At 37.3% G+C, this 16,612-nt stretch overlaps 1 protein-coding gene across 1 annotated transcript; it reads right to left on the bottom strand.

Annotated features, from left to right (window-relative positions):
• Window positions 1–162: 162 nt before the first annotated feature.
• On the bottom strand, window positions 163–4,416 carry LOC116142262 (histone deacetylase 6-like). The gene is made up of 6 exons (XM_031427705.1): window positions 3,835–4,416; window positions 2,573–3,013; window positions 2,333–2,475; window positions 845–935; window positions 625–740; window positions 163–296 (listed from the first exon to the last, which is right to left on the bottom strand). Exons 1-6 carry the CDS (start codon window positions 4,363–4,365, stop codon window positions 242–244), a joined length of 1,377 nt encoding a protein of 458 aa, XP_031283565.1. The 5' UTR covers window positions 4,366–4,416; the 3' UTR covers window positions 163–241.
• Between the last annotated feature and the right edge of the window lie 12,196 nt (window positions 4,417–16,612).

The following is a 16,612-nucleotide window of genomic DNA, read 5'->3' on the forward strand; positions in this document are numbered from 1 at the left end:
CATTGATACTATGTTTGAATACTGAATGTAAGATTAATTTTAACACATCTTAAATTCAAAACAGACGGGCAACAAATGCCTTAATCTTGTCTGTATTTCCTACTCTAATGCCTCCATCAAAAGAATCTAACAATATGCCTCCTTGAAAAATCTACTGTAAATAGCTCTGAGATGATGATAGATCTCATGTCTACATGATACAGAAATACTGGAGATTAGATGCCACATTGTTACACTGATGTCAACATGATGGATGATGTCCCGATTTATCTTCTTCCATGTCATCCGGACCATCCCTGTCAAAAGAAAAAACAAAGAACTTATTTTATTATGCTAATGAGCATAACTTAAGAGTTTTGTCTATACAATTCTCAAATAATCAAATTATTAGAAAAAAGGGAGATACAATTTTAATGAGTGCAGACTCAAATCAAAATTAACAAATTTATTAGCAAGACTATTTCCCAATCCATTAATTTCTCCGTATCTTACCCTCAGCACACAGGTCCCAAGAACTCATCAGACCATAACTAAACTGTCATCCCCTTCAAAAATGGTGATAAATTTTAAGAGAGAAGACAAGACCATTTTGTGTATATACCGTTAAGAAATCTTATGACTTACCTCATCTCAACTTTTACCATTTTTTGTGGAGGCTTCTCATCCTCCTCATGATCCGACGCATAATCCTCACCACTCCAAATGCGAGGTTTTGGTCTTTGCTCCATGTCCTCTTCGGGCTGACATCAAAAAAATAAATCTCATTCTGTCAAAATTAAAGTAGATATGGCCAAGAGACAATGTCTAAGGGAAGTATATGAAAAATTAGACACTGGCAATCAACCTCTTCTGGAACTTCTGTAATGGGTGGTGTTGTCTGAAAAGGTACACTGGGAGCATGAGATAACCTAGAAAGTTGCTCAAGTAGTGTGGCCCTGGAAGAAAATGTCTTTGTCAGAAACTTTAAAACAAAAATGAGCCATGCAAGTGAGCATATGATTGGGGCAGATTGAGCAACCAATGCAAATGATTAAATTGCATGTTGCACAAAGGCGAAAGAAATATAGAGCATTTGAAGCCAAAAGCAAATACAGTAGAACTTTTTTATAGTCATAATGTTGGGACCAACTAAATTTATTATTATGAGGAGGTTATAATTTAATAGAGGTTTAGCTACAAAAATTATTGTTTTCATTAAAAAATTATTGTTCTGATTTATTATTTTATACTTCATATTTTAGTAGTATTAGGATTTTAATTCATTGTTTTAGTAACATTAGATAGTACGAAAATGGATATCAAAGAGTCATTGTAAAATTGTATGATCAGATTCGACAACTTCACTACACTAATTAAATGAATATTAATGTCTTCCTCAATCATCCAAATGAGCAACAAGTTGTGTATGCTTTAATTACTAAAGAAGAAATCATTACTGGAATTAAACAAGAAGAGAAAGGAGATAATCCTGAGGATAATAATACAGAAATACCAAAAATTTTGAGCCAAGAAGCTCTAAACATGCTTGAGATCTAGAAATATTTTGGCTTCAACAAGAAAGTGTCCGTACTGGTGACTTATTACGTACCCGCACGATAAAAGATGTGGTAACAACTCTAAAACATAAATCATTGTCCCAAACAACTTTAGATAAATAATTTATTTCATCTTAAACCTTTAATATAACATAACATATATTTTTTACAATATACATATAATTATTGCTATGTAGAGGCAAGTTCCTTAAGACAGGATCTAGAAAAATTATAACTTATTACAATGTGAAATTTATTCTTATTTATAACAGGCTCAAATTGGGACCAAATTTTTTTATGACTAAATAGAGGTTATTCCCATATAGAGTATTATTATAGAAAGATTCTACTGTAACTATAAACTACAATTGTCAAGGTAAATGCATAAAACCAAGGACATAAGATAACAAAAGGGAGGCTCCTTGGTTCCATTTTCCAATACAATGCATTTAGTACACTGATTTGAAGAAATAGAAGATGAGTTAGCCTAGTTCCACCGGGACTTGAGAACCACAAATAACAAAATCCCTCCATGGAGTTGAAAAAATGACGGTAGAGTGCTTGAACGATAGCCCTCAAACAACAAACTAAAACTTTCAGCTAGCTGGCATGGCTGCCGAATTAATATTAGCTAAAAAGACGTACATGCATAATGTATCATACACCCCCACCTTAACACTGACCGAGTAACAGTACCAATAATTCAGTGTACATGACAATAATTAGGAAAGTGCAGTATCAGAGCTAATCGAAAATTTAATATAAAAACTAGAAAGTAATAAAACGCACAAAATCACCTTATTCTCTCCATGTCTTTGGCTGTGTTTAGGTTCTCCATGTTGCACGGTTCAACGTGAAGAGTGTAATCTGGTCCAAAATACTCATAATATTCATTGTAAGGCAATTTATTATCAGGTTCAACACCAACTGCAACTGCTGTCTGCAACAAAGAGACTGAAAAAATTCATAAGGACAACATTCCTTATTTGTCAACATCAATTTTTTTAAGAATCTCTATAAAAAGGTAAAGGGAAGACCTCATAGCACCAACATCGAGCAACATTCCGGATAGTATATCCTCCTCCACCCAAGACCATCAGAGGAACATTGAAGGATCTAAGGAAGTGAAGGCAATCAGCATGGCCTTTTACTGACAAGTTAAAGCAGCCCAACCTATCACCAGACAGTGAATCTGCCCCACACTGAAGAACAACTGCATCAGGTTGATACACTTCCATGACCTTTTGGATGATAGGCCGAAACAGACCACGGAAACTTTCATCATCCAAGCCATCATTCAGTGGGACATTCAGGGCATAATTTTTACCTTGCCCCGCCCCAACATCCTTGATATGCCCAGTCCCAGGAAAGAAATCCCCAAATTTATGGAAAGAAACTGTCATCACTCTGTCAGTGGTGTAAAATGCCTCCTCAACTCCGTCTCCATGGTGAACATCAATATCAACATATAACACACGCTGCCCAATGCCATTGAAACAGAGTCTTCAGAAAAATATACAGTAACTCCATGAAAAACACAGAAAAGGAAAAACAAAGGTTTAATAAACACATTGTAAAATCTTTTCTAATATGTAAGATAAGAATGTTCTGCTGATCCTATTACAACCCTAATCTAGACCACAAAGGATGGTGGCAAGTTCTAATAACGAATTTCTACAATAAGATATAAAATAATGCAATCAGTCAACAAGATGTGATGTAATATTAAGTATTCGAATCTACACATAAATCTGAGCAAAAACTAAAGTAAATATCATATTAATCGACAACTGCTATTTCAGCTATCCTCCAGAATTTAATTTTTTTTGATAGAGAGAATTGGAGGCCAGAAAATTCATTGAAAAAGAAAAAAAAAAATTATGAGCATTTGTAAGCAAAATATCAGCAGCAAACAGTGTCTTTCGTCTCATCAATTCTTTTATGTTGAGTAAAATATTATCAGTAAATAAACAATTTGTTTTGAATGAAACCCAAACTAACAACAAATCTACCAGTAAATAAGAAAAGGCATCTTTTTGTTAATTTTTTGAGGAAACAAAGCAGCTTCAATCATCTGAACTACACAATCAAGCAACAATCATAACAAACATAACACAACAATCAAAGCAGAAATTTATATCATTCCGGAAGCCAGAAAAAAAAAAAAAAACAAATCATAAGTGGCCTATGATTTTACCAACTCCTCAAGACAAACTAACAAATACAACATTAAATAAAAACTAAACTGACAGCAAACTTAAACAAAACAAAACCCAAAAGAAAGAAAGAAAAACACTACCTTGTGAACCTTAAGCATCTCGAGAATGCCAAGAACAATATCATTAACATAACAAAACCCAGAGGCTTCACTCTTCTTAGCATGATGAAGGCCACCGGCCCAATTCAAAGCAATATCAGCATCACCTCTATTCAACTTGACAGCAGCTCCAATGGAGCCGCCCGAAGAGGCCTGGCAGAACCCAAAAAGGCCATCAAACACGGGACAATCTTCTCCAACATTGAACCGTTTCAAGTGTCTCGAAAACGACGGGTCACCGGAAGATTCGGGTGAGACGGAGGCCAAGAATTCAACATATTCGTCACTGTGGAATCTGCGGATGTCAGAGGGTCCGGCAGGGAAAGGACGGTTGACCTCCATCCGACGGTGGAGAGCGTAGTGGACGATGAGATTGTGGGCCATGCGAATTCTGTGTGGCTTCATTGGGTGGCCCTGGCCGTAGTAATAGTCGCCGATCGTAGGTTCATAGAAGTAGCTGACACGACGCTTCTTGCCGTCGGGACCTGATGGCAGCGACGCACCCTCCTCCATATCTCCGTGCTTTCACTTACTCAAACTATACTCTTTTATTTTTTAATTTTTAATTTTAAGGGCTTGGGCTATTATGTTATTGTATTTAATATTTATGTGTTCAACGCTTGAACCCGCCTCTCCCTCTAGTAGTCTAGTTTCAGACTTTCAGTAAAACAAGTGAATGTGTATTTGCACTCGCAAGCCAAATAATATATGATAATTAATGTCTCAAGTTTGTATTTTGACAGGAAATTTACAATCTTATAAACATTATATATAAATTTGAACCATATAATATTATCCCCATGTCAATAAGTGACTTAGATAAGAAAAATTTAGAAAAAAGAAATTTGAAAATTATCTAATCAAAATTAGGGTAAAATTGATATTTCATAATTGAGCAGTTTCACTAACGGAATGGGGGCTACCCTCCCGTTTTTCATAGTGGCAGGTGACATCATAAATAGGAGAACTTATGGTGACTTGCAAAACAACCATAGAAACTAATCTCAAAAAATATGAAGAGTAAACGACATGTTCTCACACAAGCTTTAGTGAAACCGTCGATTGGTACATCTGGTTTCATAAATTCTAGATTCCTACTCTTAAATAGACATCGTTTCCTTTATTTTAACCGTTAAAAGCTAAAATGGTCTTTTTCTCTCTTTCGTTCCCATTTCTTCTTCATCTCTGCCTCCTCCTCCCATCTTCTTCTTTTTCCCTCATCTCAAAACGACTATCGTTTCAAGCCCACCCATTTGATTACAGCAATGTCTTGACGCCCCACCAGCACCATCCGATCTCCCAACCCCACCCCACCGAAACCCCTCTATCCCCCACCACGCAGATCCTGCAAATCACCCCTTGGTCATATTTTGAAATCAGTCCAACCGTCAGCCTTTTTGCCACTTTTCCGGCTTTTTTTCACCCAAAACCACCAGCATCTACCACCCTTAACCTCCCACACCAAAACCCCAACCTTACCTCAACTGAAACTAGTCATCCCCACCACCGAATTCTAGTTGATTCTGGTAGCCTCAACCCCAAACGACACCACCCTTGCACTCACAAGCATCTCCCCTTCAAAATCCCCAATCTTCTCGACCATGATTGCCCGCCATTCACCGCCGCCACTTAACTTTGGGTTTTCCAAAATCAGTTGAAATGGGAGTTTGATTGGGTTGTGGAATTGATTTTTGATTTAGTTTTTTGTTTTGTATTTTATTTGATGTTTGATGTTTTAATTTGATTGTTGTGTGTTGCGGTGATTGTGTTGGGAAAGAAGAAGGGTCGAATGTGGTGGTGGTTTGGCCGGCTAGTATTAGGAAAGAAGAAGGGTCGACTATGGTGGTGGTGGTTTGGTTGGCTGGTGTTGGGAAATAAGAAGGGTCGATTGTGGTAGTGGTTTGGCCAACTGGTATTAGGAAAGAAAAAGGGTCGGTTGTGGTGGTGGTTTGGGATGGGGTAGTTTGGCCGGCTGTGGTGGTGGTTTGGGATGGGGTGGGTTTGGAATGGGCTATGAAGAAGAGAAGGGGAGATAAAGGAGGAGAAGGTCCAAGGGTAATTTGGTAAAAGAACCATCTACCCCTATATCGTCACTAACAATGTCCATTTAAGGGTGGGAATCTGGAATTTATGAAACCAAGCGTACCAACCTAGGATTTCACTGAACCTTGGGTGGGAACATGTCATTTACTCAAATATGAATTATAATAACCTAGGACTAGCCCAAGTTAGCTCAGCTCGAGTCCAGGATTTTCATCCTTATTTAGAATACATATTTTTTATTTTTTTATTTCTTTCACATAAACATTTTTTTTTTTCCTTAGGGTGTGTTTGGTTAGGGGTAATAGGGGATTATTAAGGTAATGTCATCTTATATTACTTGATATTACTTGATTACCACGTTTGGTTGTCAAGTAATATAAGATTCTAATAATCTTCTAAAACTAATAGGGCCCGTTTGGATGGGGGTAATATTAGATAACTAGGGTAATATTTTTTAAATTGAGTAGATGACGATGTTTGGTTGATTTGTAAAAAATTATTCCGAGAATAAAATATTTCAAATAGTGGCATTTGGGGGGTAAGTTGTGCATATTAATACTTTTGTGGTGTGTTTTGGGGGGGGGGGGGGGGGGGGGGGGGAGGGGTGTTGTTATTAAAACTTACCCCAAGTAATTTAATTTTGTGTCCCATGTTTCCCCTAAACAATTGAGCATTTGATCCAAATTAGCTTTATATTTGTTAAGATTTACAAAACACCAAATTCACTTATACAAACCCTTTTGGCCTCATTTTTTGAATTTTCCAAACGATATTGTCTTTGTTATTGTCATTATTTACAGAAATATCACGAATTGCTGTTGTACCTAGAACTGGCCACCACCGCCAACTGTCGTTGACAGCTGCCGAAAGTCACCATAATGGCGTACAACCAGTCGGATATGGCTAGTCATGCGCCGATGAGGCCTTTTTCAGCTATGGATCACAGATCCATAGTCGAAAAAGGCCAGATCTATGGCACTGCCGACGGACGTCGGCGATGGTGGCTGACTACCGGTAGTGGCTTGGGATGGGTGGGGGTGCTTTTGTTAAGTTTAAAACGTTTTTGGTTACTAGGGTGTTTTTGCTAAATCTGAAAAGTAAGGGGTTAAAAGAAATTATTCAAAAATTAATAATAAAAAATACCATTATATTAATATTTAAAAAGGAGGGCAATTTAGTCATCTATATAACATACCCAACCATTTATTCTCCCAACCAAACATATTATTCACTAATTTATTCAAACCAACCAAACACATTTTCTAAACATTCCCAGCAATCTTCAAGGTGATATTTCTTCCCGTTAATATAATATCCCCTTCTAATAAAACATTATATGATCCAAACGCCCCTATAGTTATTATTGTTAATAATATAAAAGGTAATATGAGAATCTCAACTTTCTTAGGTATTTTAAGATTACTTGGTAATCTTATTTTTGTTACAATTTTACCCTTTATGGGCCGTTTGGATCATATAATATTTTATTATAAGGGGATATTATATTAACAGAATAAAAGATCACCTTGAGGATTACTGAGAATGTTTAGAAAATGTGTTTGGTTGGTTCGAATATATTGGTGAATAATATGTTTGGTTGGAGGGATAAATGGATGGGTATGTTATATAGATTACTAAATTGCCCTCCTTTTTAAATATTAATTTAACAATATTTTTTTATTATTATTTTTTGAATAATTCTTTTAACCCCCTACTTTTCAGATTTAGCAAAAACACCCTAACAACCAAAAACGTTTTAAACTTTACAAAAACACCCCTACGCACCCCAAGCCACTGCCGGCCGTGGGCAGTGCCACAAATCTAGCCATGACGCTGGCAGTACCACAGATCTAGCCGTGAAATGGCCAGGTCTTTGGCTCTGAAACGCCGACAGTTTCACGACCAAAAACTTGGCTGTTTCATGGCCAGATCAGTCACCGTTTCATAGCCATAGATCTGGCTATGAAGATCCATGGTCAGAAAAAGCCTCATCGACGCACGATCAGCCATATACGGCCAGTCGTATGCCATTATGGCGACTTTTGGCAACCTCCGATGGCGATCAACGGTGGCTGTCGATGGTGGCCAGTTCTGGGTATAAAGGCATTTATGTGAATAATGATAATGACAAGGGCAATGTCGTCCGAAAAATTTAAAAAGCGAGGACAAAAGTGTCTGCATGAGTGATTGCGTGTTTTGTAAATATTAGCAAATATAAGATTAATTTGGACCAAATGCTCAATTTAATAAATATTACCCCAGTTATCTAATAATAACCTGATTCAAATAACCCCATAACCATATAATTCATGAATCATTAATAAATTAAGGGCACGTCAAGAACATGGACTACCATTATTCAATATCTAATACCTTTTATGTTGCATTATGTTTACAAAAATGCTTGTTGGATCAATTGATCCAAATAAAATAGGTATATATTTAACTTTTCATAGGGTAATCCATGTATAAAAAGACCTATTTGCCCTTGATGAATTAAGAAGTAAAAAGGTGATTTAATAGTGAGAGAGAGAATTAAATGAAATTTTAAGTCTGGAAATCAAATTCCAAATGGTGTATTTTCAAAATCTTGGATTTGTTGTAAAATATTGGATTTGTTATCAAGAACAAATCCAATATTTTAATTTGATTATATGATAAGAGTTATTATACACGTGACTCATGCCAACAATTATAAGTTTAATTATAATCAAGACATTTATGATAAAAATTCAATTTCAAACAAAATCTATATTCCATTACAGGAAAAGCACTTGCTCTTCGAAAATGCATAGTCTGTGGTCTAGGCTTTACTGTAAATTCAAAAGTTAATGTCAATTTAATTATATGATAAGAGATATTATGCACGTGACTCATGCCAACAATTATAAGTTTAATTATAACATCAATAATACTATTTTTTTCAAAATTTTATCCCAAATTTTACTTCCCAAGTGATGTATCATTATATGTGACATTAACATTTCAGTCATTTTTTTTTTAAACTACCTATGAGTGGCTAAGTGGTTCAATATAGACTCTTGGGTGTATTACTCAAGAGGTCATGAGTTCAAGTCCTTCCTCAATTGCTAATAGGGGTAGCAACTGGAGCTCTTACCTGGTCGGTAGTTCCAGTATCCGAAGGATTAGTTGAGGTGCATGTGAGTTGGCCCAGACATCACCGATCATTAAAAAAAAAAAGATTAGTCTTTTATGAAAAATAATAGAAGAAACAATTACATTCTCTTCTTTTTAGTTTTTTATTTAAAATATCATTTTAATGCTATAGACATTGGATTAATATAGTTCTTATCTAGTGTGAAAGTTAAAAATTTCAAGGCGTCCATATTTAATAATTTTTTTTTTTTTTTTTTTTTGGTAACCGGTAATTTTATAAAGAATAAAGAATAACAACTAAACGGGGGAACACCTAAACAAATCGACCCTTAAAAAGAACAAGGGGAATCGAAAACAAAAGCAACTAGGATAAACAATCCTTTACAAGAGATCCTATTTCTAGGACAAGGAAACCAGTGAGGTAATCAAGCAAAATCCTTCACACAAGACATTGCACCTTCGCAGCAAAAAAAAAAAATGAAACCAAATGCTCCATCTTGCAGCAACCAAACACAAAGAGCCAGCAGCACCAAACAAATGGTTCAAGCTAACAGTCCACCTCCAAAACTTGGATAGAAGCTTAATCCAACGCCCTCATCCTGTCCACTTCCTCCAAATCCAAAACACAGCCACATTCCAATCTCCATATAACAAATAACCAAAGCAATTGGCCCGCTTCTCAACATATAAAACCGCCCCAAATAGCCATTAAACCCAATAGACGGAAAAAAACAAACAAAATTCACATAGCACAAAACAAAGCAAAAAAAAGAAAGATCTTATAGGCATTTTCCCCACACCACAATCAAAACCATGTCCCCTAACAAGCACCCCAACCAATCCTTGCTTTCACTCCCCTCCACCCTTAAGGACCTGGCCCAAATCAACCGTATCCATTTCCATCACCACCATCATCAATACAGTAGCTAGGAATGTCCCATTCCTCAAACACTCTACGGACTTTAATCGAATCCTTAAACCGAAGGCTAATAAGCTTAAGCCTCACAACACTATGAATGCGATTCACAACCTAATGACAATTCTTCCTAACATTTTTAAACAGCCTATGATTTCTCTCCTGCCAAATCCCATACACAACAGCCATAAGAAGAAGACGATTAATGATTGATCTAACCCCTTTCCCCTTGAAATTACTAGCGCACCAAGATATTACATTATCCCACCCTCCCACTGGAACTTGAAAGTTACCCTTGGCTTGGACAATCTGCCAAACAATAGAGGAGAAAGGGCACTAAAAAAAGAGATGGTTGTGCAAGTCCAAAAGATCATTACACAATACACAATTTGGACTCATTGGCTCCACCCAAGCACTCATCCAGTCTTGGGTGAGTAATTTACCCTTAATGACTAACCACATGATAAACAAGCGGCGAGGAATACTCTGGCTGAACCAAATAAGCTGATACCAAGAAACAATGGATGAGTATGGAGAAAGATCATACCAAGCTTGATTGACCGAGAACTTAACTTATTTACCTTCGACGGTCTTCTAGACCACCATATTCCTATTACTGGAGGGATGAAGGAATGCAAGGGGCTTGATTGATAACTTAAGGGAAGCGCTCTCTAATAACATCTGACCATGTCCATTGACCATTCGATAAAATCTTGCTAACCATGGATCTTTGGCCTATTCTCAACTCATACACTGTTTTGGTTGAAATAAATTCATCTAGAGGACCTAACGGATGCCAAGAGTCATGCCATAAAGAAGTCAACTCACCATTGCCTAAAACATAAACAATGTGTTTTCAGACTTTATCCCTTATATTAAGAAGTTTCCTCCATCCCTAGCTATCGCCCTAATGGATTTTGAGATTCCAGAAACTCTTTCCACGCAATCTAAATGAGTGAATCCATTTCACCCAAAGAGAGTCCTTACTTGTGACGACACTCCAAAGGTGGTAAGTCATAAGAAAAAATTTCAAGACTTCAAAGGGCGAATGCCTAATCCCCCACCAGCTTTAGGGATGCATAAGTCTTTCCAAGCCACTAACCTTGCCATTCACAAGCTCGTTACCTGAGCATAGAAAAGCTAAACATCGAAGCCTAGTAAACTTGCATAGAGGAAAGCACTGAAATAACTAACTACAGTAGACCTGCGTAGGAAAGGTACTTATTCTTCCAAGATTTCAGCTTTTTTTTTTCACTTTTTTCAATAAGAGGCATGCAATCAATATGGCGAAGTTTGGAAAAGATCAGGGGGACCGTAAGGTACTTCACAGGAAGCTAACCAACCCAAAAACCCATTATGTCTCTAATACGGAGATGAAACTCCTCATTGACATTGCACATGAACACAACACTTTTCAAATGATTTGGATGTAGATCCAATACAAGAGCAAACTCTGTCAAAGCATCCCTGAGGACCTTAGCAAAGAGAGGGTCCCCATGACAAAACAAAAAGAGGTCATCCACGAAGCATAAATGGCTTATCCTTTGATTTGTACATCTAAAATGGAACTTAAACCCTTCGTTCTCCCTGATCTTTCGATTAATGATCAAGGGTAAGACTTGCAAAACAAGGGTAAAGAGATACAGGGATAAGGGGTCTCCTTGTCAAAGGCCCCTTTTACTAAGGAAAAAACCATGGAGCTCACCATTAACCGACACTAAGAAAGATGTTGTTGTCGGACATTCATGTATCCAATGAATGATCAGCCTAGGGAACCCAAAACAGCAAATGGTTTCCATGAGAAGCTCCCAGTCAACACTATCGGAAGCTTTTTGAATATCCACCTTGAATACACAACGAGCATCCCCAATATCTTTGTGATAATTTCAAAAAATCTCTTGAGTAAGCATAATATTGTCACTAATTCTTCTCACTGGGATAAACATTGACTGCATCTGATCAATAATATCCTCAAGACTGTCTTTAATCCAGTTGGCCACAATTTTGGAGATACACTTGTACAACACATTACAATAGGAGATAGGCTGAAAGTCACTCACAAGAGACGGTATTTCCATTTTGGAAACCAGGGCAATGATAGCGGCATTGACTTCCTTGAGCATCCTCCTGTTTCTAAAGAAATCAATCACAGCAGAACAAACATCTTTGCCCACTATATTCCAAGCCACCTTAAAAAATTTAGCAGAATAGCCATCCCAGCCCGGAGCTTTTTCATCCCCCATAGAAAAGATAACTCTCCTAACCTCCTCATCGGTGATTGGCCTAACCATTCTTGAGCAATTAGAATCTGAAACCTGCCTATTAAATAAATCTGGCCACCCCCAATACAAGAGAAAAGAGAAGCCGTATCCAACAATTGCTTGTAGAATGACACGAAAGCACTCCCATGTCCCGAGACTCCAACACACCTTTAGAATCAAATATAATACCATCAATACGACGAGTATTCTAATTGGATAGAAGAGATTTGTGGAAGAACACTGAATTTTGGTCTCCCACACTTAACCATAGAACTTTCGATTTCGGTTTCAAGAATCTCTCCTCATCAATAAGAGTAGTTCTAAAAGCTCCTGAAAAAACAGCCTCATGGCATCAGACCATGAAGCTTAGAATTACTAGGGTCTTGATCAAGAGCACCCTAGATCATCTCGACCTCACTCTTAAGAATCTCAACTCTCCTACTCAAATTACCTTGCTTTCTATTAAGATCTCTCAGAAAGGGTTTGATAGTTTTAAGTTTACTGACAATAGAAAACATAGGGACCCCACAAACCTCGTTCTCCCACACCTTAGAAACAATACCAGGGAACCCCTTAAAGGCAAGGTAGTTAAGGAATTTAAAAGGTCGAGGCTTACCAACTGAGAGATGAGGGAAAGACGTAATAGAGGGGTTGTGGTCACTTATCCTAGGAGGCCAGAAGAATGAACTCGCTTAGGGGAATCTAGAAACAAATGGCACATTACCCCGTCAATCTTTTTCAAAACTCTGTTGTCCCCATGCAGTTTACTATTCCAGGTATACATAATACCTGAATAGCTAATATCTTCAACTTCAATCTCATCAATACACTCTTTGAAATCAGACATACTTGTTGTTACAGAATTAATACCCTTAAAGTCTCACTTAGAAATAGTGTGGCTTTAAAATCCCCCAGAACAAGCCAAGCATTTTCCCCAATCCCAGAGTTATGCTGCCTCAGATTATCCCAAACTCTCTCCTACCCAAGATGTCGCTTTTAGCATAAAACCAATTATCACCACAAATCTCTTAAATCCTGCAGTGAATAACTTGATCAGTCATTCCTGCAACATCAATGCTATAAATCAATGGATCCCAACCAACAACAACTCCACAACCCCTAGAGCCATGAGTAGCATTAGAGATCCAATTCCACCCTTAAAAATACCATAAAAAATGCGACTAATATTATGACCCTCAACATGGGTCTCTAATATAGAACATAAGGAAAGCTTTTTCTCCTTAATAAAAGCTCTAACTTCCCTCTGCTTAATAGGCTGATTGAGGCCCTTCTATTCTAGCAAGCGAGATTAAACATTAGAAAAGGTGGGGGTGGGAAGGATGGCAAAGTCCCCTCCCTGACCGTTCACTCTAACATCAACATCAACTTTACTTCCCAAATTAAGGAATTGGGCCATCGAGGAATAATCTGATTCTAAATCTGAGTCATCTTTATCTTCTTCACTATCAGCTTCCACACTTTTATCAACCTCGCTCTTTATACTCTAGTTGACAACATCCTCAATAGGATCATCCATAACCATATCTGAATTCGTGACAAGGCATTGGAATGAGTTACCCATTCTGATACTTTGTTTCCATTTACTGAGTCTAATAGAACCATCTTTATTAATATTCTCCGCTTTCTTAGACGTTGGGGGAGTGGGTAACTTCTTTGGGGGAGTACTTTGGGGAAATCTCGACTTCCTCCTTGCATATATTTTGCCCTTAGAAGCGGAAACTAAGGCAATTAAGGGTCTAGCCACTTTTTTTCCATTATCGTTTTTGGTGACTTTTTTGAACCCATTGTTATCCCTGTCAACTACTTTCCTTGCTTCCAATGACAAACTTTGCTCTGTGGCCTTAGGTTGAAGAGGACAGGATCCATCTGAATGACCAAACACCCTGCACATCCCACACTGAGAGAGTTTCCATTGAAATTCAACTCTAATACTCATGGGTTTTAACTCATCATTAGACTCAGAAGGCATTCTAACCCTGGTCACTTCCGAAAGTTTCCTAGCAACGTCCACTTTTATAAGAATTCTGGCAAATGCAGTACGACCCAATTTTTCTTTACATGAATCTTCAGTAATCTTGTCTAACACCAATGGCTTACCTACTATGCTTGCAACATAACTAAGACCATCTAGGCTCCATATTTCCAATGACATGTCATAAAATTTTACCCACACTGGAATGAATCTAGGAGATATTTTGTTTAGTTCCAAATCAGAGTGCCATTTTTGGAGCTCTAATACTCATGGGTTTTAACTCATCATTAGACTCAGAAGGCATTCTAACCCTGGTCACTTCCGAAAGTTTCTTAGCAACGTCCACTTTTATAAGAATTCTGGCAAATGCAGTACGGCCCAATTTTTCTCTACATGAATCTTCAGTAATCTTGTCTAACACCAATGGCTTACCTACTATGCTTGCAACATAACTAAGACCATCTAGGCTCCATATTTCCAATGACATGTCATAAAGTTTTACCCACACTGGAATGAATCTAGGAGATATTTTGTTTAGTTCCAAATCAGAATGCCATTTTGTAGCAGCATTGGTTTGTTTTAGAACATCCAAGGCCCATCCTCCAAGCACTGAACCATGTCTCCTTCATCCTCAAATCTAAAAAAGAAAAATCCCTTGTCATTCAACATCACCTCTTTGAGCCCATACTTTTGCCACATTTTCATTGCAAAAAATTGGACAACATGGAATGGGGGTTTTTTTTCAATAAACGACCCAACAAGACAAGTTTCCCATTTTTTCCGACTTGCCGCAGCCACTGAGAGAGGAAGGTAGGAGGTTGCAACTCCATCTTGTTCAATAGTAAGTTCAAAGAACTTTAGCTTAATTTTTTTTTCGCTGGGGACTCTCCTTAGAAATTTTTGCACATGAAGTTATCTTATTAACTGGATTTCCCACTTCCTGGCGAGAGGTTTTAGTTGCCTTGATTGGAATGCTAGGAACATCAATCTTATCAACATCGTTTCCTAACCCATTGCTCGTATTCGGGTAACTCTCCTTATCATCTACATTATGAGTCACACCATCCAGCCCATTCCCACTTAGAACAAAATTAGAAGAGCCCACAATTAAAGGGTTCCTATTAACCCCTCATTTCTCACACAGCCCAGCTCCTTTTAACCCATTAGGAATCTCATTAAGCCCATGCACCAAAATCCCCTCAGGCTCACATTTACTCTTGTCTCCTAGCCCAGACCCATTAACCTGTAACTGATCTTAGCCCTCCTTCTTAGGAGCCCTAAGATTATCTTTGTCTTCATTAATGACACCCACACCAGTCGTCGACCATGAGCTCAGCACATCATACTGCCTGACAAGTCTCAGAGAGGGACTCATCGAGCGATCACGACCACTTTCGTCATCAAGGGACACCCAAGAACCACTGCCAACCAGAGCCATACCATACCTAGCCACACAATTCGGCTTCGACGAAACAACAACAATTTTAGCGTTATTCCTAATCAAATCAACAGCATTGCTGGCCGACTTCAGATTAGACTCCTCTATCAAACACTTCACAGAGACACTACCATCCATAATCATCTCCCTTACTGAAGAAGTCGAAGGAATCAACACCTCTACTTTTGCGCAAGATGAGTCTTGCCCACCGCCATCAACTTCCACATTAACTTCCTCACCTACCGTCTCCATTTCATCCGATGACTGAAAGCTTTTTCCGGAATAACCCCTTGGATTTCTCACTCGAAGCATATGATGGTCTCTAGACCCTGAACCATCTCCAATTTCTATACCTGGTTTCATAAACCTTGCCACATAAAATAAATTATTCCGTCAGAAGAAGAAAAGAGCCAAGCTCATACAACCAGAAAGGCCACCAGTCATATGTATACATATTAGTTTCAAAATCTAAAGTATTTGAAATATAAAAACTAATATAGATATTTATTTGCCTACTGTTTTAATCAAATTTTGATGGATACTTTTCTCTTAATAATAAAATGTTAGTATATTATAAATTTGCATATAAAATTTCAATGATTTTTTTAATTAAGCACGAGAGAAGGCCTAAATTAGAAATTTTCGCCTTAAGCCTCTACTTTCCTTAAGACGGCCTTGTATATATATATATATATACATAGTGTACCATACATATATATGTCATATATATAATGTACTGTATATATCATGTACCATATATATATATGGCATAAATATGTGCATAAATATGTGATAAATGCATTGAAAGGATTGACGTACTATATATCTTTACATGCCATATATTTATGTGATAAATATAGCATATAGTGCTGACTTACTATGTGATTTTTTATATAGTATACCATATATAAATATCTTTATCTTTACATGTTGTGTTTCACATTTAGAATTGAGTATACTTACATGTTGCATATACTATGTGATTTTGTATA

Source organism: Pistacia vera, unplaced genomic scaffold, assembly GCF_008641045.1.
Source record: "Pistacia vera cultivar Batoury unplaced genomic scaffold, PisVer_v2 Contig1126, whole genome shotgun sequence".
NCBI lineage: Eukaryota > Viridiplantae > Streptophyta > Magnoliopsida > Sapindales > Anacardiaceae > Pistacia > Pistacia vera.